The sequence below is a fragment of the Dendrobates tinctorius genome, unplaced genomic scaffold, assembly GCF_039654945.1.
Source record: "Dendrobates tinctorius isolate UK_male_01 unplaced genomic scaffold, ASM3965494v1 ptg000201l, whole genome shotgun sequence".
Taxonomy (NCBI): Eukaryota; Metazoa; Chordata; class Amphibia; order Anura; family Dendrobatidae; genus Dendrobates; species Dendrobates tinctorius.
In genome coordinates, this window is record NW_027361868.1 from 4,826,931 (window position 1) to 4,851,337 (window position 24,407).

General features: G+C 44.8%; 1 protein-coding gene across 1 annotated transcript in view; it reads left to right on the forward strand.

Moving 5' to 3' along the window:
• The window catches only part of USH2A (usherin), a 994,545-nt gene that overhangs the window by 563,132 nt on the left and 407,006 nt on the right, over positions 1–24,407 (forward strand). Inside the window, exon 34 of the mRNA XM_073553328.1 lies at positions 14,195–14,342. Within this exon, the coding sequence (XP_073409429.1) occupies positions 14,195–14,342 (148 nt within the window). The remainder of the gene's footprint in view (positions 1–14,194; positions 14,343–24,407) is intronic.

Genomic DNA, 24,407 nt, shown 5'->3' on the forward strand with positions numbered 1-24,407 from the left:
CAGCACCATTGAGTGGGCCTCTATGAAGGACATCTGCCTCGTTTTGCGTGCCTTCGATGAATCCACGCGGATGGCGAGTGCAGATGATGCACTAGTCAGCATGACTGTCCCCCTTATCTGCCTGCTTCAACAAACACTGCAAGCACTAAGGGATGAGGTTTCAGAAGAGGTGGAGGATGAGGAGTCCCAAATGCCATCTGCTTCTGGACAGTCTGCGCTACGTGTTTCCTCACAAAGGCCTAGGCAGGGGACACTTTGTGAGGAGGATGAGGAGGAGTCGATGGAGGAGGAAGACATCTCTCCAGAGGAGGGAGGTACACAAACCTCTACTCAGTATGTACAGCGAGGGTGGGGTGATGCAGAGCAGGTCGAGGTCACGCCTCAAACAGGGGACAGCGGTTCTTTGGCAGTTGGGAGTCTGCAGCACATGGTTGATTTCATGCTGCAGTGCCTGAGAAACGACCGCCGCATCGCCCACATTCTCGTCTCGGCTGATTATTGGGTGTACACCCTCCTAGATCCTCGCTACCGGGACAGCGTACAAAGGCTCATACCAACGTTGAACCGGGAGCGTAAAATGCGGGAGTACGAAGAGTCACTGGTGCAGTCCATAATGTTTTCCATTCCACCCGACAGCATTGTTGCAAGTGCTTTACAAAGCAGCTCTGTGCGTCGAGGCAGTGGAGGAAACTCTGCACAAAGAGGGAGCAGAGGCAGTGCCGCAGCACAAGGCAAGACCACTATGGCCCAAATGTGGCAAAGTTTTGTGTGTCCACCACAATTGTCTACACCATCAGCGACGCCTCGAGTCAGCAGGAGGCAACGCTTCCGTCAGATGGTGTCAGACTACATGTCTTGCCCTGTCGCTGTACTCCCAGATGGCTCTTCCCCCTTCAAGTTTTGGGTCTCTAAGCTGGATACATGGCCAGAGCTTAGCCAGTATGCATTGGAGGTGCTGGCTTGCCCTGCTGCCAGTGTATTATCGGAACGTGTCTTTAGTGCCGCAGGTGGTGTACTAACAGACCGTCGCACGCGACTATCTTCCGATAATGTTGACCGGCTGACTTTTCTGAAAATGAACAAGGCCTGGATCTCCAAAGACTTTGCCATTCCTCTTACAGACTAAATTAGTGGTTGGCAACTGTATCCAGGTCTGCTGGTGTGTTCATTTTTCTACCACCTGAACTATAATCCCTGTGCTTCAACACAGCCAGTTGTCGCTCAGATGTGTCGTCTGCACAGAGAAACACACTAGCTCCTGTGTTACTGGGGTTCAGTAATGCCAGCTGATCCCCTGCTGTGTGGACGGCAGAGTCACCAGCTCCATCAACATTCAAACCACTACTGATTTTTAACCGTGCCCAACTTAGGTCTCTGGCTCCACTGTCTCTACTATTTCCCCTGACCTCCAACCCCGCCATCTACATCTCTGAAGTGGCGTCAGCACAATCTACACTTGTTCCTGTGTTCCTGTGGCTCAGTCCCATCAGTTTATCCCCTGATGTGTGTCCGGCAAGGTCTCCTGCTCTGTCCACATTCCCATAACCAGTAGTGGGAATGAGGACAGAGCTGGCGAACTTGCCGGACAAACATCAGGGGATCAACTGATGGGACTGAGCACCAGTAACACAGGAACAAGTGTAGATTGTGCTGACGCCACTTCAGAGATGTAGCTGGCGGGGTTGGAGGCCAGGGTAAATAGTAGAGACAGTGGAGCCAGAGGCCTAAGTGGAGCATGGTTAGAATCAGTAGTAGTCCACAACCTCCATAAAAACCGCTGCCCATTGGCCTCTGCATGCGGCATGCGTAATCCTGGGCACCAACAGCGTCAGTTGGTGTTCAGAAGTGTCGTCTCCACAGAGCCAAACACATTCGTTCAAGTGTTAGTGGGGTTCAGCACTGCCAGCTGTTCCCCTGCTGTGGAGATGGCAAGTCTCCTGCTGCCTTCACCTGCCAAAATCCAGTAGGCCCCAGCCTGCTCCTCGCCTAATCCTGGGCTCCAACAGCGTCAGTTGGTGTTCAGAAGTGTCGTCTCCACAGAACCAAACACGTTCGTTCAAGTGTTAGTGGGGTTCAGCACTGCCAGCTGTTCCCCTGCTGTGGAGATGGCAAGTCTCCTGCTGCCTTCACCTGCCAAAATCCAGTAGGCCCCAGCCTGCTCCTCGCCTAATCCTGGGCTCCAACAGCGTCAGTTGGTGTTCAGAAGTGTCGTCTCCACAGAGCCAAACACGTTCGTTCAAGTGTTAGTGGGGTTCAGCACTGCCAGCTGTTCCCCTGCTGTGGAGATGGCAAGTCTCCTGCTGCATTCACCTGCCAAAATCCAGTAGGCCCCAGCCTGCTCCTCGCCTAATCCTGGGCTCCAACAGCGTCAGTTGGTGTTCAGAAGTGTCGTCTCCACAGAACCAAACACATTCGTTCAAGTGTTAGTGGGGTTCAGCACTGCCAGCTGTTCCCCTGCTGTGGAGATGGCAAGTCTCCTGCTGCCTTCACCTGCCAAAATCCAGTAGGCCCCAGCCTGCTCCTCGCCTAATCCTGGGCTCCAACAGCGTCAGTTGGTGTTCAGAAGTGTCGTCTCCACAGAGCCAAACACGTTCGTTCAAGTGTTAGTGGGGTTCAGCACTGCCAGCTGTTCCCCTGCTGTGGAGATGGCAAGTCTCCTGCTGCATTCACCTGCCAAAATCCAGTAGGCCCCAGCCTGCTCCTCGCCTAATCCTGGGCTCCAACAGCGTCAGTTGGTGTTCAGAAGTGTCGTCTCCACAGAACCAAACACATTCGTTCAAGTGTTAGTGGGGTTCAGCACTGCCAGCTGTTCCCCTGCTGTGGAGATGGCAAGTCTCCTGCTGCCTTCACCTGCCAAAATCCAGTAGGCCCCAGCCTGCTCCTCGCCTAATCCTGGGCTCCAACAGCGTCAGTTGGTGTTCAGAAGTGTCGTCTCCACAGAACCAAACACGTTCGTTCAAGTGTTAGTGGGGTTCAGCACTGCCAGCTGTTCCCCTGCTGTGGAGATGGCAAGTCTCCTGCTGCCTTCACCTGCCAAAATCCAGTAGGCCCCAGCCTGCTCCTCGCCTAATCCTGGGCTCCAACAGCGTCAGTTGGTGTTCAGAAGTGTCGTCTCCACAGAGCCAAACACGTTCGTTCAAGTGTTAGTGGGGTTCAGCACTGCCAGCTGTTCCCCTGCTGTGGAGATGGCAAGTCTCCTGCTGCATTCACCTGCCAAAATCCAGTAGGCCCCAGCCTGCTCCTCGCCTAATCCTGGGCTCCAACAGCGTCAGTTGGTGTTCAGAAGTGTCGTCTCCACAGAACCAAACACATTCGTTCAAGTGTTAGTGGGGTTCAGCACTGCCAGCTGTTCCCCTGCTGTGGAGATGGCAAGTCTCCTGCTGCCTTCACCTGCCAAAATCCAGTAGGCCCCAGCCTGCTCCTCGCCTAATCCTGGGCTCCAACAGCGTCAGTTGGTGTTCAGAAGTGTCGTCTCCACAGAGCCAAACACGTTCGTTCAAGTGTTAGTGGGGTTCAGCACTGCCAGCTGTTCCCCTGCTGTGGAGATGGCAAGTCTCCTGCTGCATTCACCTGCCAAAATCCAGTAGGCCCCAGCCTGCTCCTCGCCTAATCCTGGGCTCCAACAGCGTCAGTTGGTGTTCAGAAGTGTCGTCTCCACAGAACCAAACACATTCGTTCAAGTGTTAGTGGGGTTCAGCACTGCCAGCTGTTCCCCTGCTGTGGAGATGGCAAGTCTCCTGCTGCCTTCACCTGCCAAAATCCAGTAGGCCCCAGCCTGCTCCTCGCCTAATCCTGGGCTCCAACAGCGTCAGTTGGTGTTCAGAAGTGTCGTCTCCACAGAACCAAACACATTCGTTCAAGTGTTAGTGGGGTTCAGCACTGCCAGCTGTTCCCCTGCTGTGGAGATGGCAAGTCTCCTGCTGCATTCACCTGCCAAAATCCAGTAGGCCCCAGCCTGCTCCTCGCCTAATCCTGGGCTCCAACAGCGTCAGTTGGTGTTCAGAAGTGTCGTCTCCACAGAACCAAACACGTTCGTTCAAGTGTTAGTGGGGTTCAGCACTGCCAGCTGTTCCCCTGCTGTGGAGATGGCAAGTCTCCTGCTGCCTTCACCTGCCAAAATCCAGTAGGCCCCAGCCTGCTCCTCGCCTAATCCTGGGCTCCAACAGCGTCAGTTGGTGTTCAGAAGTGTCGTCTCCACAGAACCAAACACATTCGTTCAAGTGTTAGTGGGGTTCAGCACTGCCAGCTGTTCCCCTGCTGTGGAGATGGCAAGTCTCCTGCTGCATTCACCTGCCAAAATCCAGTAGGCCCCAGCCTGCTCCTCGCCTAATCCTGGGCTCCAACAGCGTCAGTTGGTGTTCAGAAGTGTCGTCTCCACAGAACCAAACACATTCGTTCAAGTGTTAGTGGGGTTCAGCACTGCCAGCTGTTCCCCTGCTGTGGAGATGGCAAGTCTCCTGCTGCCTTCACCTGCCAAAATCCAGTAGGCCCCAGCCTGCTCCTCGCCTAATCCTGGGCTCCAACAGCGTCAGTTGGTGTTCAGAAGTGTCGTCTCCACAGAACCAAACACATTCGTTCAAGTGTTAGTGGGGTTCAGCACTGCCAGCTGTTCCCCTGCTGTGGAGATGGCAAGTCTCCTGCTGCATTCACCTGCCAAAATCCAGTAGGCCCCAGCCTGCTCCTCGCCTAATCCTGGGCTCCAACAGCGTCAGTTGGTGTTCAGAAGTGTCGTCTCCACAGAACCAAACACGTTCGTTCAAGTGTTAGTGGGGTTCAGCACTGCCAGCTGTTCCCCTGCTGTGGAGATGGCAGTCTCTCCTGCTGTCTCCGCATTACAAAGACAGTAGGCCTCTGCCTACACCCTCCTATTTCCTGGGCTTCAACACAGCCAGTTGTAGTTCGGAAGTGCCGTCCACACGGAAAGAGACACTTGCTCCCGTGTCTCAGTGGGGTTCAGTAACGTCAGCTGATCCCCTGCTGTGTGGATGGCAGTCTCTCCTGCTGTCACCTCATTCAAAATTCAGTAGGCCTCTGCCTACACCCTCCTATTTCCTGGGCTTCAACACAGCCAGTTGTAGTTCGGAAGTGCCGTCCACACGGAAAGAGATACTTGCTCCCGTGTCTCAGTGGGGTTCAGTAACGTCAGCTGATCCCCTGCTGTGTGGATGGCAGTCTCTCCTGCTGTAAACTCATTCAAAATACAGTAGGCCTCTGCCTACACCCTCCTATTTCCTGGGCTTCAACACAGCCAGTTGTAGTTCGGAAGTGCCGTCCACACGGAAAGAGACACTTGCTCCCGTGTCTCAGTGGGGTTCAGTAACGTCAGCTGATCCCCTGCTGTGTGGATGGCAGTCTCTCCTGCTGTCACCTCATTCAAAATTCAGTAGGCCTCTGCCTACACCCTCCTATTTCCTGGGCTTCAACACAGCCAGTTGTAGTTCGGAAGTGCCGTCCACACGGAAAGAGATACTTGCTCCCGTGTCTCAGTGGGGTTCAGTAACGTCAGCTGATCCCCTGCTGTGTGGATGGCAGTCTCTCCTGCTGTAAACTCATTCAAAATACAGTAGGCCTCTGCCTACACCCTCCTATTTCCTGGGCTTCAACACAGCCAGTTGTAGTTCGGAAGTGCCGTCCACACGGAAAGAGACACTTGCTCCCGTGTCTCAGTGGGGTTCAGTAACGTCAGCTGATCCCCTGCTGTGTGGATGGCAGTCTCTCCTGCTGTCACCTCATTCAAAATTCAGTAGGCCTCTGCCTACACCCTCCTATTTCCTGGGCTTCAACACAGCCAGTTGTAGTTCGGAAGTGCCGTCCACACGGAAAGAGATACTTGCTCCCGTGTCTCAGTGGGGTTCAGTAACGTCAGCTGATCCCCTGCTGTGTGGATGGCAGTCTCTCCTGCTGTCACCTCATTCAAAATTCAGTAGGCCTCTGCCTACACCCTCCTATTTCCTGGGCTTCAACACAGCCAGTTGTAGTTCGGAAGTGCCGTCCACACGGAAAGAGATACTTGCTCCCGTGTCTCAGTGGGGTTCAGTAACGTCAGCTGATCCCCTGCTGTGTGGATGGCAGTCTCTCCTGCTGTCACCTCATTCAAAATTCAGTAGGCCTCTGCCTACACCCTCCTATTTCCTGGGCTTCAACACAGCCAGTTGTAGTTCGGAAGTGCCGTCCACACGGAAAGAGATACTTGCTCCCGTGTCTCAGTGGGGTTCAGTAACGTCAGCTGATCCCCTGCTGTGTGGATGGCAGTCTCTCCTGCTGTCACCTCATTCAAAATTCAGTAGGCCTCTGCCTACACCCTCCTATTTCCTGGGCTTCAACACAGCCAGTTGTAGTTCGGAAGTGCCGTCCACACGGAAAGAGATACTTGCTCCCGTGTCTCAGTGGGGTTCAGTAACGTCAGCTGATCCCCTGCTGTGTGGATGGCAGTCTCTCCTGCTGTAAACTCATTCAAAATACAGTAGGCCTCTGCCTACACCCTCCTATTTCCTGGGCTTCAACACAGCCAGTTGTAGTTCGGAAGTGCCGTCCACACGGAAAGAGATACTTGCTCCCGTGTCTCAGTGGGGTTCAGTAACGTCAGCTGATCCCCTGCTGTGTGGATGGCAGTCTCTCCTGCTGTAAACTCATTCAAAATACAGTAGGCCTCTGCCTACACCCTCCTATTTCCTGGGCTTCAACACAGCCAGTTGTAGTTCGGAAGTGCCGTCCACACGGAAAGAGACACTTGCTCCCGTGTCTCAGTGGGGTTCAGTAACGTCAGCTGATCCCCTGCTGTGTGGATGGCAGTCTCTCCTGCTGTCACCTCATTCAAAATTCAGTAGGCCTCTGCCTACACCCTCCTATTTCCTGGGCTTCAACACAGCCAGTTGTAGTTCGGAAGTGCCGTCCACACGGAAAGAGATACTTGCTCCCGTGTCTCAGTGGGGTTCAGTAACGTCAGCTGATCCCCTGCTGTGTGGATGGCAGTCTCTCCTGCTGTAAACTCATTCAAAATACAGTAGGCCTCTGCCTACACCCTCCTATTTCCTGGGCTTCAACACAGCCAGTTGTAGTTCGGAAGTGCCGTCCACACGGAAAGAGATACTTGCTCCCGTGTCTCAGTGGGGTTCAGTAATGTCAGCTGATCCCCTGCTGTGTGGATGGCAAAGTCTCCTGCTGCCTACACAGTCGTACCACTACTGATTTTTAACCGTGCTCCAATTAGGCCTGTGGCTCCACTGTCTCTCGTATTTCCCCTGTCCTCCAACCCTGCCAGTTACAGCTCCGAAGTGGCGTCTGCACAATCCACACTTGTTCCTGTGTTACAGGTGTTCAGTCCGATCAGTTAATCCCCTGATGTGTGTCCGGCAATGTCGCCTGCTCTGTCCACATTCCCATTATCGGAATGTGGACAGAGCAGGCGACATTGCCGGACACACATCAGGGGATTAACTGACCGGACTGAACACCTGTAACACAGGAACAAGTGTGGATTGTGCAGACGCCACTTCGGAGCTGTAACTGGCGGGGTTGGAGGACAGGGGAAATACGAAAATCAGTGAATCCACAGGCCTAAGTGGAGCTTGGTTCAAATTAGTAGTCTACAACCGATCTTAAAATTTCTTCAATGCAGCCTAAGCCTGCTCCGTGCTTGTCCCTGGGCTTCAACACAGCCAGTTGTTGCTCGGAAGTGCCGTCTTCACAGAGTAAAACACTAGCTCCTGTGTTTGTGGGGTTCAGTAACGTCAGCTGTTCCCCTGCTGTTTTGATGGCAATCTGTCCTGCTGCCTCCCAATTGACAGCACATCAGGCCTCAGCCTGCTAAGTGCTTGTCCTGGGCTCCAACATCGCCAGTTGCTGCTCATAACTGACTTTGGCACGGGTACTCCCTCCTGCCCAGCTTGGTTCCAGCCCTGCCTGCTGTTTCCGGGAAGTGTCAATGTCAGTTTGCCACCCCAAGTTGCCATGTCGTGTTGCGGTTGGGTTAGCCGAGGCTAGGGTGCCAGCAGTTTAGGTGCTTCCTATGTGGACTGCGGGTTCTGGTAAGAAAGGTTTGTTCCATAGTGCCAGTAGGACAAGCACCCCCTGTAGGACTGTGTGATTCGGTAACTGCGGCCAGCTTGCGGCATGCCAACTTTGCTTTTCAGGGGTAACTTCTGATACCCCTCCGGGTTCCAGCACCGTCAGCTGGTTCTCATCAGAGCCTTTGGCCTAGGTGCCTCCATCTCGGTATCCGAGTTCCAGCAACGTCTGCTGGTCCTTGGTAGTGCTTTGTAGCACAGGTACCTCCTGCTTAGTAACCGGGTTCCAGCACCGTCAGCTGGTCCTCGGTTGTGCCATTGGCTCTTATTCCTTCTGCTGCCCCTCCGGGTGCCAGCACTGTCAGCTGGTCCTCGCTATTTCCATTTGCTCTTGCAGCTTATGCTACCCCTCCGGGTTCCAGCACCGTCAGCTGGTTCTCGTCAGAGCCTTTGGCCTAGGTGCCTCCATCTCGGTATCCGAGTTCCGGCAACGTCTGCTGGTCCTTGGTAGTGCTTTGTAGCACAGGTACCTCCTGCTTAGTAACCGGGTTCCAGCACCGTCAGCTGGTCCTCGGTTGTGCCATTGGCTCTTATTCCTTCTGCTGCCCCTCCGGGTGCCAGCACTGTCAGCTGGTCCTCGCTATTTCCATTTGCTCTTGCAGCTTATGCTACCCCTCCGGGTTCCAGCACCGTCAGCTGGTTCTCGTCAGAGCGTTTGGCCTAGGTGCCTCCATCTCGGTATCCGAGTTCCGGCAACGTCTGCTGGTCCTTGGTAGTGCTTTGTAGCACAGGTACCTCCTGCTTAGTAACCGGGTTCCAGCACCGTCAGCTGGTCCTCGGTAGTGCCATTGGCTCTTGTTCCTTCTGCTGCCCCTCCGGGTGCCAGTACCGTCAGCTGGTTCAAGAGGACAAAGAACAGGAAGACAACCACCAAGATGCAGAACAACAAGAGAGAGAAGACAAAGAAGCATAAAAAAAACAAAGCAGAAGAACATTAAGCATAAGACTAATACTCTGAGCAAATGATATTATCTTATTTATAAGCAGAAGAAGACTAAGCAGTGTATGGGGGTGAGTCCGTTCCTCCTCGTGGTGCCCCTGGAAAAGGCCTGCTTCTGCAGGCCAAACTGAACGTGGACAAATCCTGTTGTAAATCTTTTGTGACAGGCAGAACGGAAGGTGTAAACTTCTAACTTTTCTAGATAACAACTACAGGAATGCCTGACACAAACAAGAATATGATGAAGAAGAATAGGAAGAAGATGAAGAAGCTGAATATGTAGAATAATAATTGTTGAATAAGAAGAATATGAAGAATGTAAGAAAAGGAAGAAGAAGAAGAAGAAGAAGAAGAAGAAGAAGAAGAAGAAGAAGAAGAAGAAGAAGAAGAAGAAGAAGAAGAAGAAGAAGAATGTAAAAAAAGGAAGTAGAAGAAGAAGAAGAAGAATGTAAAAAAAGGAATAAGAAGAAGAATGTAAAAAAAGGAAGTAGAAGAAGAAGAAGAAGAATGTAAAAAAAGGAAGTAGAAGAAGAAGAAGAAGAATGTAAAAAAAGGAAGTAGAAGAAGAAGACATACATGTCTGGCAAAATATAAATGAGGCTAACATAGTCAATATCTTTGTAACTCCTAACATCTTTAAAAAAAAAAGTTTAATTCCTGCTATTCCATTTGATTGGGCTAAACCTCTATGGCTTTAATGTCTCCTCCACCTCCCACAATACATTCTACATTATTCTTAGTTGTTTTTCTTCATGTAGAATTAACCTACAAGGAAAGAAAGGGTTTTTTTTAATTCCGATATTTTGGCCCCATTGACTTGCATTGGTTCCCGGTATCGGAATCGGCGATACCGATACTTTTTTTTAAGATCGGCCGATCCATTCCGATCCGATATTTTCAAGTATCGGCTGGTATCGCTCAACTCTAGCTGTGATACATTTTATTTCAAAAAGTTCTTGATTTTTAATGTCGCATTCTTATTTTTCTTGATTATTTCTTACATTTTTTTTATCACTAGGCTTTCTTGATCAGTTTAACAAATGCACCCAAGTTTACCTATTTTGTTCAGACTTTTTACTTAACTTAGAATTCTATATATGGATATTTGTTTTGATGAATACCATATGAAATATTCCGCCCTTGATTATGAATAAATTTACATTGATGTGGATAGCATGCATACATTTATCCTGCTTCGTATGCACTTGAATTTTCTAAATATATTCTCTATTATTACTTGAACATTAAATTGTAAAAAAAAAAATAAAATAAAAAAAAGTGTTGCCTGGCTGCAATTAAAAATTAGGCGAAAAAATTATTCAATACAGTGTACAAGATGATCTGCATATCCTTTGTGCCTAATCTGGAGATTGCAAAGGTAACGTTTAATATGAATCAATCTAGCATTTTACCTTATGTCTGTGTCTAAAAATATATTGGATGGCTCCTGGTGTACATTCATTAATTTCAATGCAGCGGGGTCATTTAAAGATCATAGTAATGTCTTGATTCAGTGAGACAACTTCCAAGAGGGGATGTATAAGAATGAGCAAGATCGGCTGTTAAGGGGAAGCATCTTAGCAAAATCTCTAAAGTTAAATGCCATAACAATTACAATTTTGGAATAAAGTGTTAAAAAAAGTTTAAAAAAAAATTCTCGGTAACATATTCATGATTTCTCAAGGTCAGAAAACGTAATAATTATTTTGCAAATTATATAAAAGGTTCTTTAATAATAATAATAATAATAATAATAATAATAATCTTTATTTATATAGCGCCAACATATTCCGCAGCGCTTTACAGTTTAACAGTTTCAAAACACAAGTCATAAGTAACAACGTTAACAATACAGTAATTAAAGTAAAATAAGACGGCCCTGCTCGTGAGAGCTTACAATCTACAATGAGGTGGGGGAGATACAGAGTACAGGTGTGTATTTACAATGATGTATTTACAATGATGGTCCAGCCATCTTGAGAAGGTGGGGGACAGAGATAGTGAATGGGCTACATACTCACACTTGCACATAAAATGACTTTGATTAGTGAACGTGATAGGCTGCTCTTAATAGATGTGTTTTGAGAGAGCGCCTAAAACTATGCAAATTGTGGATAGTCCTAACTTCTTGGGGTAGAGCATTCCAGAGGATTGGCGCAGCGCGGGAAAAGTCTTGGAGTCAGGAGTGGGAGGTGCAGATTAGTGCAGAGGTTAGTCGAAAGTCCTTTGCAGAGCGCAGCGGTCGGCTAGGCTGATAGACAGAAATGAGGGAGGAGATGTAGGGGGGTGCCACACTGTGGAGAGCTTTGTGGGTGAGAACAAGTACTTTGAATTGGACCCTATAATGAATGGGCAGCCAATGTAAGGACTGGCGAAGAGTGGACACGTCCGAGTACCGATTAGCCAGGTAGATGACCCTGGCTGCTGCATTAAGTATGGACTGGAGAGGGGAAAGTCAAGTAGCGGGGAGGCCAATTAATAGAGCATTGCAGTAGTCCCATTGCAGTAGTTCTTTACTACAAGTAACTGGCCAAATACTAAATTACAAGCCATTGCTATTTTGCACGAATTTTGGATGTATTGGAGGAGTCCAAGGTTGAGAAATGGAGAGTCACTAAATAAAGGCGTCTTTTTCTTTTGGTGGGTTAGGACTTGTGTATTAAATGGTCATTCATTAATGTAATACTAGACTTTTCTTCACTGTTGGGAGGGAAATGTGTGGCTGACTGTGGATGTTCTTGCTATTCCAGCGGATATTTAGGATTTACAGAGGAGACCCACGTTGATCAACTGATCTGCAGATAGTTGTTTAGACAAGGCCATAAGAGTGGAGATGCAGTGATACAGTTGATAAAGCAAAGGTTTGAACTTGAGTAAAAGTGGTAAAACTAAAATACCGTAATGGTAATTTTGTCAAATGAGTAGTGATGAGCGAGTATACTCGTTGCTCGGGTTTTCCCGAGCATGCTCGGGTGTCCTCCGAGTATTTTGGCGTGCTCGGAGATTTAGTTTTTGTCGTCTCATCTGCATGATTTGCGACTTGCAGACAGGCAGACAGGCATTCCACACATGTATTCAGCCTGTCTGCAAGTTACAAATCATGCAGATGAGACGACGAAAGCTAAATCTCCGAGCACGCCAAAATACTCGGAGGACACCCGAGCATGCTCGGGAAAACCCGAGCAACGAGTATACTCGCTCATCCACTACTAATGAGGACATGACCAGCATTGGAATTAGCATAATAACAGAAGCCACAGCATGTCGGATCTGTCATACAATGAATACCAAAAGTGCTTAAAGCTCCTCATTGACTAATGTGGTCCATTAGATTCTGTTGTAGTTTCTAGCACTGTCCATGAATATTCTTCTTATGAGCTGGACTCTCTCGGTCTTAGAAACCTGAGCAATGAGTATACTCGCTCATCACTACTAATGAGGACATGACCAGCATTGGAATTAGCATAATAACAGAAGCCACAGCATGTCGGATCTGTCATACAATGAATACCAAAAGTGCTTAAAGCTCCTCATTGACTAATGTGGTCCATTAGATTCTGTTGTAGTTTCTATCACTGTCCATGAATATTCTTCTTATGAGCTGGACTCTCTCGGTCTTAGATCAGGATGATCAACATAAACTGGAGCTGTCATTGCAGTGAACGAGTCTTGATAGATGACACGTGGATCAGCAAGAACCATGACAGCATCATATGTAGAACAACATACAAACGAGCAGAACAGGTAGCACAGATAAAGCAGAGCCAGGTGTGTAGATACACACAGGAAGAGTAGCAGTACAGGAAGATGGTTTCTTCCGACAGTGAAACAATTAATCACAAGAATCTATTCTGGCATCTTCCACCAAGGCAATAGTTAACAGCAGCAATGTAACATAGAGCTAAATACATTTTGGTATCTTCCAGTAAGGCAATGATTAATCACAGGAATTAAATGAAGTATACACCAAATAGAGATGTGCTTTCTTGATTGCAGAGGCCAGGTGTGAACAGTTACAAGAAGTTGGTAAATTGCTGAGAGTTTGGTGTGACAAACACCTAAAGAAATAGGACTGAGCTTGGTAATATCTCTTGTGAAATTGAAGCCAGGAGAAGCTGAGAAGATGATAAACACCTGACTGGACCTAAAACAAGTGAAGTGGCACAAACTCCTGAAAAACCTCAAGAAACTGAAACAATGCTACTTAATGCCCAGGCACCTGGCCTTAATAGGCTTATAGTGATCATGTCAATGGAAATTTCTATGCTATAAAACAATCCAGCACACCGATCAAGACACCATGAGGCTCGGAGCACGGAACCATGTCTTGGCGTAAAGAATTCCAATGAAGAGATTATCCAGCTCAACGATGAAGTGAAAAAACGATTCTTTATCGACTCAGATTTTAGCAAAAATAGAGGATAAAGTTCAGCATAGTAAGACAAGAAGTTGTGTTATCAACGCGTTTCAGGTGTCACAGCACCCTTCGTCATGACTAAAATCTGAGTGAATAAGAATCGTTTTTTTCACTTCATGGTTGAGCTGGATAATCTCTTCATTTAAGTTTCTAGGCTACCTAACAAACCTAACATGTACTATGGCAAAGGGAGGCAGCCTTAATAGAAGGGAACCAGGCCCGGTGTTTGTGTTGGGACAGGTGAACAACAATTCTTTCCATCAAATCTGCTGAAAAGCCTCTGAAAGCATTGTAAACTGTATCTTTTCCTTTTTAGACGGGAAAGTAGATATCAGTTTGACCGGACTAACAGGCACCAAATCATGAGATGCAGTTAAAGTTAGTTCTTGGTTAATATTGGAATGAATGCAATGGGGAAGACTGGTGTATATTTTGCATACATGAATCTGACATCTTAGCCTACATGCATTCAATCATCATACGAATTGAAACTCTGGGCTGACCATAATGCCTTAACAGTACAGTATCCCAATCCTATTTTTGTACGGTGGTTTTAAACCATTGTTATTGTGAGCCTATTTTATATTGGATTTTTTTCTTCATTTTTTTCTCAACTTTTTCCAATAAATGACTTGCATTCCTAATAAGAATGTTGATGTCTTATACTCTGTTTTATTCCATTATCTTCTGTTTATGGAATTTCTCCCTTTCACAGATTTGTTAATCTATGTGGGAAAATCAACAATAAAGCTTAGAACTTCTTTTTTCCAGGCTTGTTCCGGAGGAGGATGTAAAGAGAGTGATGTCGCTGAGGCTTCCACAGTGGAGAGTCTACCAGAAGGCATCGGACCACTGAACATCCGGTCACATTCTCCTGGAACTTTGCATGTTTCCTGGTTAAAACCACAACATCCAAATGGTAAGATGTTCATGATAAATAGAACAGATTAATTACCAAGGACTATCTAAACAACATTTTTGTAGCCTTTTGGAGTCTATCCAATGCTCATGCAAACTAGTGTTTTACAGATGCCAATTCCGGTGCGGATTTGAAAAACCACACTACTGTTACTCACCTGTGGATAAGATTCACAAGGTGGCCACATCCAACATAAGCATATCCCGGCAGAGTACCTAAAAAAAAGTGCTACTTTAACCCCTTCCTGGTATCAGCCAAACATGTACAGGGCATGTCATGTGCCCATGTATGGGATGGGCTCAGGAGCTGAGCGCACTAATGGGTGCTGGCTGTGTTGTACGACTGTCATCAATCTCTAAAGGCAGCAAACAGAGCTTGTTGTGATCACTGCTATTTAACCACTGCCAATCTTTCACAATTGCATTTATGTGGTGCAATAAGGGTCTCGCCACTTAGCCTCTCACCACTTATAATGCAATGCTAGAGGACTATTGCAATATATAGAAAACAAGTAATCAAACTATTGCCTAAGGGGACTACTAAAAAAAAGTTTCTAAAAATTGTAAATAAAAAACATAAGTTGGAATCACCTTTGATTTCCCCAGTTAATAATAAATAAATTTTAAAATAATTAAAATTAAAAATAAATATATTTGGTGTCAAAACATCCACAAAACAATCTAATATACAAAAATATAAAAGTATCTAACAATAAACTCCTCCAAAAATTTGAAAAATTGAAATGCAGGAATCACCATTTTCTTTTTGCTGTGACACCTCTCCCTAAAATTGCAATAAAAAGTGATCAAAATGTCTTACACACACCAATAAAACAGCAACTCGCCACACAAAAAAATATGTCTTCACACTAGAGCTAGAAAATTAAAAAAAGTTAAAGGTCCCAGAAAATGATAAAACAAGCATAAATGGTTTTTTTTTTTTTACAAATTTTTGAAATTTGTAACTACTAAAATAAAAAACAAAACTATGCATGTTTGGTATCATTGTTTCTGGTAACTGTACTGATCTGAAGTATCGCAATGTCATGTCACTTTCACCGCACGTTGATTGCCATAGATACAAAACGGCATAAAACATTGTCAAGATTGCTTTTTTTTTTTAAGACAAATTCACTATACTTGGTATTTTTTTCCCATTTTAAGTGCTTTATGTGCTAATCTACAACTAGTCCCAATAAAATCAAGAAGACCTCATGTTTGATGGCATAAAAATAAATGGCTGTTGGATGGAAGCGAGGGAAAAGTTAAAAAAAATACATAAAAATAGACAATTACTTTCTACATTCTTGTGTTTTGATATAATGAATTTCTATACGTATTTTTTACATTTTTGTTATTTTGACATTGTGACTTTATACAGTATACTTCTTATTCTTGTATTTTGTTGAAAAAAACATTTGTATTTTATCATTTTTACATTTTTGTAACTTTTCATTTTTCCATCATAAACAACTTTTAAAAAAAAAAAAAAATATATGATTTATCCCATTTAATGAAATTAAATGTACTGAGTTTAGCATTAAATCTTTTCATATGTAGCAATAAGCACTGAGCAGAAAAACGCCCATGTTCTTTGAAGACAGCATCTCTAAGGACCCAAGTGTGACAAAAGCCATTTGCAAGAAGCTTAACATTTATCTTAAATAATGCAGTAGTGACAAGCTGGAGTCACAACAGGTTCAGATTAAAAAAAAAACATATAAAAAATCAATGTCTATTGCTTTCTTTTCAGAAAGTTAATTGCAATTGTGGATAAGGTTTAATTTTATTGCACTGTTTAGTCTGTTGTACAGAATATTCGGCACACTCAAACCTTTGGCGTATGCTTACAGGTGGCGGCTTTTTGGTCTTTCCATTTTTAACTCTTACCCCCCCCCAAATGCCTTTGTAAAACAAAGACAAAAATAGTAAAAAGAATGAGCACATCACTTATTTTAACTGAAAAAAGGGAGCAAACGAATCCAAGTAGTATAAAAAAAAGCAAAAAAAAAAGCGCCTCCTGAGCGCGAAACGTACGTCGGAGGTTTGTTCCACGGCTGGGGGTAACTGTGCACCACCTGGTAAGCTTTTTCCATATGACTGTATGGATTCTGCTTGCCGTCATTAGCCCTATTGCCTGATTACACATTGGCTGGTTGCCCTGAGGACATTTTGTCCAGCCTATATGGCGATTATTTGGCATTTGTAACAGCCCTTGCGTCAGCATATTTTACAAACTATCCTGGCTAATGTTATATACAGGTGCAGTCTTTTTTTTTCACCCCCCCACCTGCCTTCTTAATATTGGTGTCTATTTGTCATCTGCAACTTTGCTGGTTATTTATATATATTGTCTGTGCTCGCATTTAATAAAGGATTTTGATATTTTTATACTACTTGGATTTGTTTGCTCCCTTTTTTCTCCTAAATTTGTATGTTTATGGAGCGGAACATAATATTATTATGGCGGCTTATTTCCATGGATTGCCACATTGTGTTTTGTTGAAAGTATTGGGCTCATGTCTATTACTTATTTTAACTGCTAGAGGTTTCTAGAACCTGACAAGGTTAAAAAAAGTGGTAAAGTGGTATAGAGAGGACATGTGTACAGCAATGTCGTTTTGATATTTGAGTGCATTTTGTTAATTGTTTGGGGCACTTTTACGTGTATACAAGAGTGCACATTTTTGATTTGTGCCAAATTCTTTTCATTTACTCCTTTTTTTTTGTTATTCTACTTTGTGTTACTTTTTTTATGTGTTTATTTTTTATATGGTTGCCAATGTGGGCATGTGTTTCTTTTTTCAGGTGGATTCATCAATTGCAGCTTTTTAAAATTTGCTAAGTCTTTCTGCAAATTTACTCAAATGCCCCTTTTGTGTGATTTTTTTTATGTACGTCTGAATTTTTTGGCAAAAATTTTTACATTATTTTTGTGGAACACACAATTTTTTGGTACAAGAAAGTAAAAGACAAAATGAAATAGCGTTTTTTATTTTGCACAAAATTAATGAACTGCATGCACCGTTCAGCAAATATCATAAGGCAAAAGAAGTAACATCAAAACTTAATTTGAGAATCCCCTGTGCATACTGGGATACTTGAATAGGACTTTAACAGGGCACTGGGTCATTGCTACTTCTGCTACATTTCCTTTGAATGCTCAGTGACAGTGCACTCCCTTGCCAGATCTAATGAAAAGTGACAAGTTGGCAAGAGAGCGCACTGTCAGTCCTCATTGTAAAGGAGGGAACGTGGCAAGCAGAGAGGGCAAAGTCCAGCCGATCCCTCAAAAAAGACGTTTCTTGCAATGGAAAAAATTAAAATAGAGACATGGCCATGCCTGAGTTTAGTTTGATTTATGGATCAAACTTGCCCATTTAAATGAATGGGTCAAACGAAAAAAATAAAAAAAAGGCAGCACATGGATGTGCTTTCCAAGTTTTACTGACAGTTGCTAGAAGTTGAGAGACTTCCATAATTATTTTCCTCATATGAGAAAAAATGAATGATACATGTAATGTGAAAATTAACAGATGACCAAAAACAGTGGAAATGCAGATCCAACACACTGATAAAAATCAATCCTTTTTTTATGTAAGAGAATAAAACCTGGCATGTGAATTCTATGTCTTTTCACTGTGTATTCTGCTACAAAATCCATCTGAAAAACCTATCAGAAAGCATTCAAAATAATGAACATAAGCAGGTCTATGTAGAAATTACTCGCTGTGCATATGTTAAGACTTTTGAACGTCATTTACCACTTCTAAAAACGCTGAGCTGTTAAAAGAAGTAACAAGTTCCTTCATCCACAAATAGATGCGGTTTTTATGAGGCAGCTGCCGACTGCTTTTATTAGGCTGGGGGACAATATCTATGGCCCTTTACCAGTCTGAGAATACCAGCCACCAGCTGTCTGCTTTTTAGCTTTGCTGGGCGTCAAAAATGGGGTGATCCCATGCCATTTTTTTAAATTATTTATTTAAATAATTAAAAAAAGCATGGGGCACCTCTATTCTTTGTAACCAGCCATGATAAAGCTGACAGCTAAAGGGTTGCAGCCCGCAGCTGTCTGTTTTGCCTGAGCTGGTTATCAAAAACAGAAGAGGCCCCACATCATTTTTTTTTTATTTATTTATAGCACAGGTGCCAGCTGATGAATACTCCCATCAGTGACTCCTGCTCTCTGTTATCAGCAACAGCAGGCGAGTGCTACTGAAAGCAGTACTCTCTTTTCAGCTGACAACTGTGACTGGCGGTAACCTTTTTACTGCCTGTCACAGCTGCTGGTTTACACTGTCATCTGACTGGCAGTAACTAACTCACACCAACAATGTTTCTTGTGCTGTCACACAGACGATATTCAGGGTGCCGAACCCAAATAGTAACAGGGGACTTCCTAAGGAAGTCTGTGTTCCGGATCTGTGCACAGATACAAGATGTTCAATATGTACCCCAAACTTTATTGTTCAGGTTCGCCCATCTCTAGTGCTATCGCACATTATTAAGAAACAAATGCAATAAAAAAAACTACAGAACAAATGCCAGAGAAAGAAACCAAGTACATGTGCATGTGAAAATGTTTTAAAAGGTGGTCTTATTTAATATAAATTGTATGTTTAAAAGAAAAAAATAAATAAGAAAAACGAATTGAAAAAAATTATATATAAATATATAGTATACCCTATATCTTTTATGCTGCGTACATTAGGAAATTGAAAATGTAATTTAAAAAAAAGCTAAATTTTCATGATAAATTTCTCCCAAAATATGATATTTTTTATTGTAATTAATTAGGTGTTTAATAGGTGTTATCATCAGTTTTCAATGACACTACAGGATTAATTACTCAACACTAAAAATGCATAAAACACCGACACTATTTGGCATTCAATTATTTATGATATTTTTGAAGTCCTATGTGTTTTTCAGGGACAGTTTAGGAAGTCGGATTCATTGTTTTACTTAATGTAATTTTGAGAGTGAAAGGCAGATTGATATTTTTCTTAGTTTTAGCATATGAGGCTTTGAAATGGTTGCTATATATCTTGCATGTCCTTGTCTTAATTCATATGTGCATACGCATACAAAGTAGGCTATGAAATAAAATCTGTTCAAGTTTCCCAAATATATTGTAAGGTTGCTTTGACTGATATAACCCGCATGCCCTTGAAACGCACTGAAGTACGGACATGCATTTTGCTGGAAGAGAAATTATCTGCGTGTGGATTACTGTTTTATTCAATGGCTAAAAAGGGTTTGTGTTTTTGATCAAAGTTAACGAGAGCCCTGGATCATTGCTGTGTGAAAATATGCGGCTCGGGATGATAATGGGGTCCTAGACTATGCATTCAAATCAGGATGAAAACAAGTGGATTTTAGTAAATATACTATATCACAGCTGCTCCAATCACATACAGATGCCGGTGATTAGGGTTATATTTATCAAGAGAGGCTCACAGATAGCACTGTTCAGCAGGCACTATATATTACTATATTGATAATATTATGATGCTCTCTATTTGGTTAAAGTACAGTATATAGACAGACACCTTTAGAAACTTTTTTTTTTTTGTTCAGATTGACAGTGATTGCAAAGTCCATCCTCCCTCTCTCTGCACAGTGACCCCTGCACAGGTTACAGAGCACGCTAACTACATTCTCCCATGAAAATCAATACACCCTTTTACAGACTAATTAAAGTATCTAGACCGACACCTTTGGGAACTTTTTTTTTTTTTCAATAAGTCACAGATTGACAGTGATTGCAAAGTCCATCCTCCCTCTCTCTGCATAGTGGCCTCTGCACAATCTCCCACAGAATTAAATAAAAAGTATATAAAAAAAATATAAAGATGATGATGATATTGATAAGTAATACAAAAGCATATGGACACCTTCGGGGGACTTTTTACATTTTTCTTAAAGGGGTTGTCCTCTACTTAAACAACCCTTTTTAAATTAAACAGGACCCCTTGGAAAATAAAAGCAGCTTATGCTCACCTCCAACATCGGCACTGTGCCAACAATGTCGATGCCATTTCTGCCGGAATTCACATAATATTAACTCGCGTGAACGCTGCAGCCCAGCAGCAACCTCTGACCAGTTGAATTTATTAGATGCACAGAAAATTTATCATTTTTCTGATAGCTTTAGCAAAATATATCTTTTGTTTTTCATTGGGAATTATTTTCAAAAATTTCTTTGCGTCTAGATATTAGTATTCCACACTTGCTTGTTTTTATTACTCACCTTACCCAGTACACCGGCATCTCTCTGAAAAGCTTTGGTTCCAGCTGCTCAGCAGCCAGATTCCTCCCGGTTCCCTTATACGGCACCTCTGCTGGATCCAGCCCGAGTCCACCTCCTGGTTTTTAAAAATGAACCAGTACCATCCCCTGCCTGCCATTAGGAGTATGTACATATGGCATCCCTTAGATGCCAGCATACCCACTTAGTTTTTGACGCAGAAGATGTTTCGGGAAAACACCGGCAGTGTTATTTCTAAAGTGTCTTTTTGACGTTATCTTGGTCGTTGTCGGCGTGTTCTTGATTGTTGTTTTTTAAGCTGTATACAGTATATAAACTATTGAATGGCTTCCAAACAGTTGTTGCCTGAAGAATGGACCGATGACTCTTTTTGACCTCCGCTTTGTGACTTTTTAAGACGGAAGCGGTTAAAAGAAGCTAAAACAAATGGAACATGTGCACAGCAAGTTATTTTCAGATTACAAGTTATTTTTTTAGCAAGTGCTATTTTAGACTGATTTCAGACAGAATCTGCATGAAAAACATGTCATGTCCACATACCCAAAAGGCACCTCATTAAATGGGCATTCTCAAGATGTCTTTTGAGAACCTCTGAGTTATGTAATCTTCTTATGTAGGAGGAAGGGCCCCTGCCGCGTGCCCGGGCCGGAACCAAGGGGACCATCACCTAGGTTCCTAGGGGGACTGTTTCTGGGGGACAGAATTAGGGAACGAAGGACAGAGACTTCCAGAATGGTGGGGGGAGGAGCTAGTATAAAAGGGGCAGAGGACGCCAGAGGGAGTGAGTCAGCAGAACGGCAGAGAAGGAGCAGGGGACCTTCAGCGCACCAGAGAGCAAAGGTCTCCAGCAGACACCGGAGAGGAAGACAGCGGCAGGAGAGACAGGCGGGAGACTCGCTGTGGACCGCAGGGAGACGGCATCGGGCCAACCGACCGAGAGTCACCGCCCCGCTCCAGCCCGCGGCTTCGGCCTACCCGCGGCCGTTGCCGCTTCACTCCAGCCCGTGGCTGCAGCCTGCAGCCGGGGCCTGCCCCTCGCCATCAGTGGGACTCCCAGCACAGCCCCAGGCTGTGCCAGCGGCCTACCAGCCGCCACTCCGCATAACTGCGGCTCGTCCCTGCCCGGGGGCCGTGGTCTCCATCACCCCGCTAACAGGCGGAACCCTGCTGCCCTCGCGGGGGGTTGCCCCGCCAATGGACTCGCTTAGAGCCTGTTGTGCCCCCACCTCGCCTGGGCGTAGGAATGCTCGAAGCCTCCGCCAGTGCCTCAGCAGCTTGGCCCAGCGGCTGCAACGCCAAAGCATCATCAGGACAGCACGTCGAGGGACGTCAGGACGGCTAAGTGACACATAGTGACTAAGGACCCGCAGTCGGCCATACCGTGGCCCTGTAGTGACCGGCCTTTGCCGGGTTAGTCGTGTTCTCATTAGTGTGTTACGTTGTGGTTGGTCCCTACGAGGACAATTGTTGTTACATTTTCGGTTGCTCAGGATAGCCCTGTCGGCATCCTTAGATATAAAGGCACCACCAAAAGTCACCTTCGCCTCGTGTCTCGTCACTGCATCCTGCGCACCTGCTGTACCTACACTTACATTCTTCTTACTTTCTGGTTTATGGCTGGCTGGGCCCCCTCCTTAAGGGACAGCTCTAGTGAATAGAACTGTAGTATTTGTAGGACTATAAAGCTCAGCACAAGTTCTTCAGGAGCGCATTAAGTTGTCAGTGGTGTGTTTTGAGTCTACACTGTTATCACCATATTTACATATAGAGGTAACAGGGCATTTGAACAAGCATACAGCTTAGAACAGAGCAGAAACCGGTGATCAGCAGATCTGTTGTGAAAACTGCTGGGGCTGGTGATTTATAACTGCATCTCTTCAGAAAATAAGATTTACAGGAAGGGAGATAAGGTGGTACCTGCTGCACAGAAATCAATGTGTTTGAGAAAGATGACTGGGATGTCCATATGGGTCGAAATACATGGAGGGAAAAATAGTAACAAAATTATCTTTGGGGTCTGTTACAAACCCCCAAATATAACAGAAATCATGGAAAGTTTACTACTAAGGCAGATAGATGAAGCTGCAAACCCATAATGCGGTCCTTGTTATGGGGAACTTTAACTACCCGGATATTAACTGGGAAACAGAGACCTGTGAAACCCATAAAGGCAACAGGCTTCTGCTAATAGCCAAGAATAATTATCTTTCACAATTGGTGCAGAATCCAACCAGAGGAGCAGCACTTTTAGACCTAATACTATCTAACAGACCTGACAGAATAACAAATCTGCAGGTTGTTGGGCATCTAGGAAATAGTGACCACAATATTGTACAGTTTCACTTGTCTCTCGCTAGGGGGACATGTCAGGGAGTCACAAAAACACTGAACTTTAGGAAGGCAAAGTTTGACCAGCTTAGAGATGCCCTTAATCTGGTTGACTGGGACAATGTCCTCAGAAATAAGAATACAGATAATAAATGGGAAATGTTTAAGAACATCCTTAATAGGCGCTGTAAGCGGTTTATACCTTGTGGGAATAAAAGGACAAGAAATAGGAAAAACCCAATGTGGCTAAACAAAAAAGTAAGAGGGGCAATTACCAGCAAGAAGAAAGCATTTACACTACTAAAGCAGGATGGCACCGCTGAAGCTCTAAAAAACTATTAATGAGAAAAATACTTTATCTAAAAAAATAATTAAAGCTGCCAAAAAGGAAACAGAGAAGCACATTGCTAAGGAGAGTAACACTAATCCCAAGCTGTTCTTCAACTATATCAATAGTAAAATAATAAAAAGTGAAAGTGTAGGCCCATTAAAAAATTGTGAGGAAAGTATGGTTGTAGATGATGAGGAAAAAGCTAATATATTAAACACCTTCTTCTCCACGGTATTCACGGTGGAAAATGAAATGCTAGGTGAAATGCCGAGAGACAAAACCCTATATTAAGGGTCACCAATCTAACCTAAGAAGAGGTGCAAATCCGGCTAAATAAGATTAAAATAGATAAATCTCCGGGTCCGGATGGCACACACCCACGAGTACTAAGAGAACTAAGTAATGTAATAGACAAACCATTATTTCTTATATTTAGAGACTCTATAGCGACGGGGTGTGTTCCACAGGACTGGCGCATAGCAAATGTGGTACTGTGGTGCCCCTGAGGCTCAGTCGCCACAGAGGTACTGCACCTCCTACTGAGGTGTGGTGCCTCACCTTCCAGGTAAGTTGGAGGCTCCTGACCACGCTCCAACACCTGCATCCCACACAACACAGTAGTACAGCAAAGCCACATTGTGGCTCCCTGCTTGGAGTGTAGCAGAGCACTTTTGGTGGCTCCCTGCTTGGAACACGAAACGTGCTGGGAGGCGGGTGGAGTTAGAATACATAAAAGAGCGGGAAGTGTTAGGATTTTAGGGAGAGTCATTCGGGGAGTCACTCAGAGAGGAGTGAGGAAAGAAAATCCCTGGGAGAGGGATGGAGGAAGGAGGTGCTGCAGCAGATCTCAGTGACCTGGGTCTGCTGGCACGGGAAAGGAAAGAAGGAGAAAGACATTGAACTGAAACCTGATCTTCCATAAGAAGGAAAGACTAGTACGGACTGAAGGAGTAAAAGGGAACAGAGGACGTGGGTTAGAAGAGAACCCTGCCTAGAAGTTCTAAGCGCAAGGCCGGGGCCCGGTCCCCGAGGTTGTATGGATACTAATGGTCCTGCAGCAGACACCGGTGGAGTAGTGGGCTGTAAATGCACTACTCCCATCTAAGACTTGGGGGCACAACAGCAACTTGGAT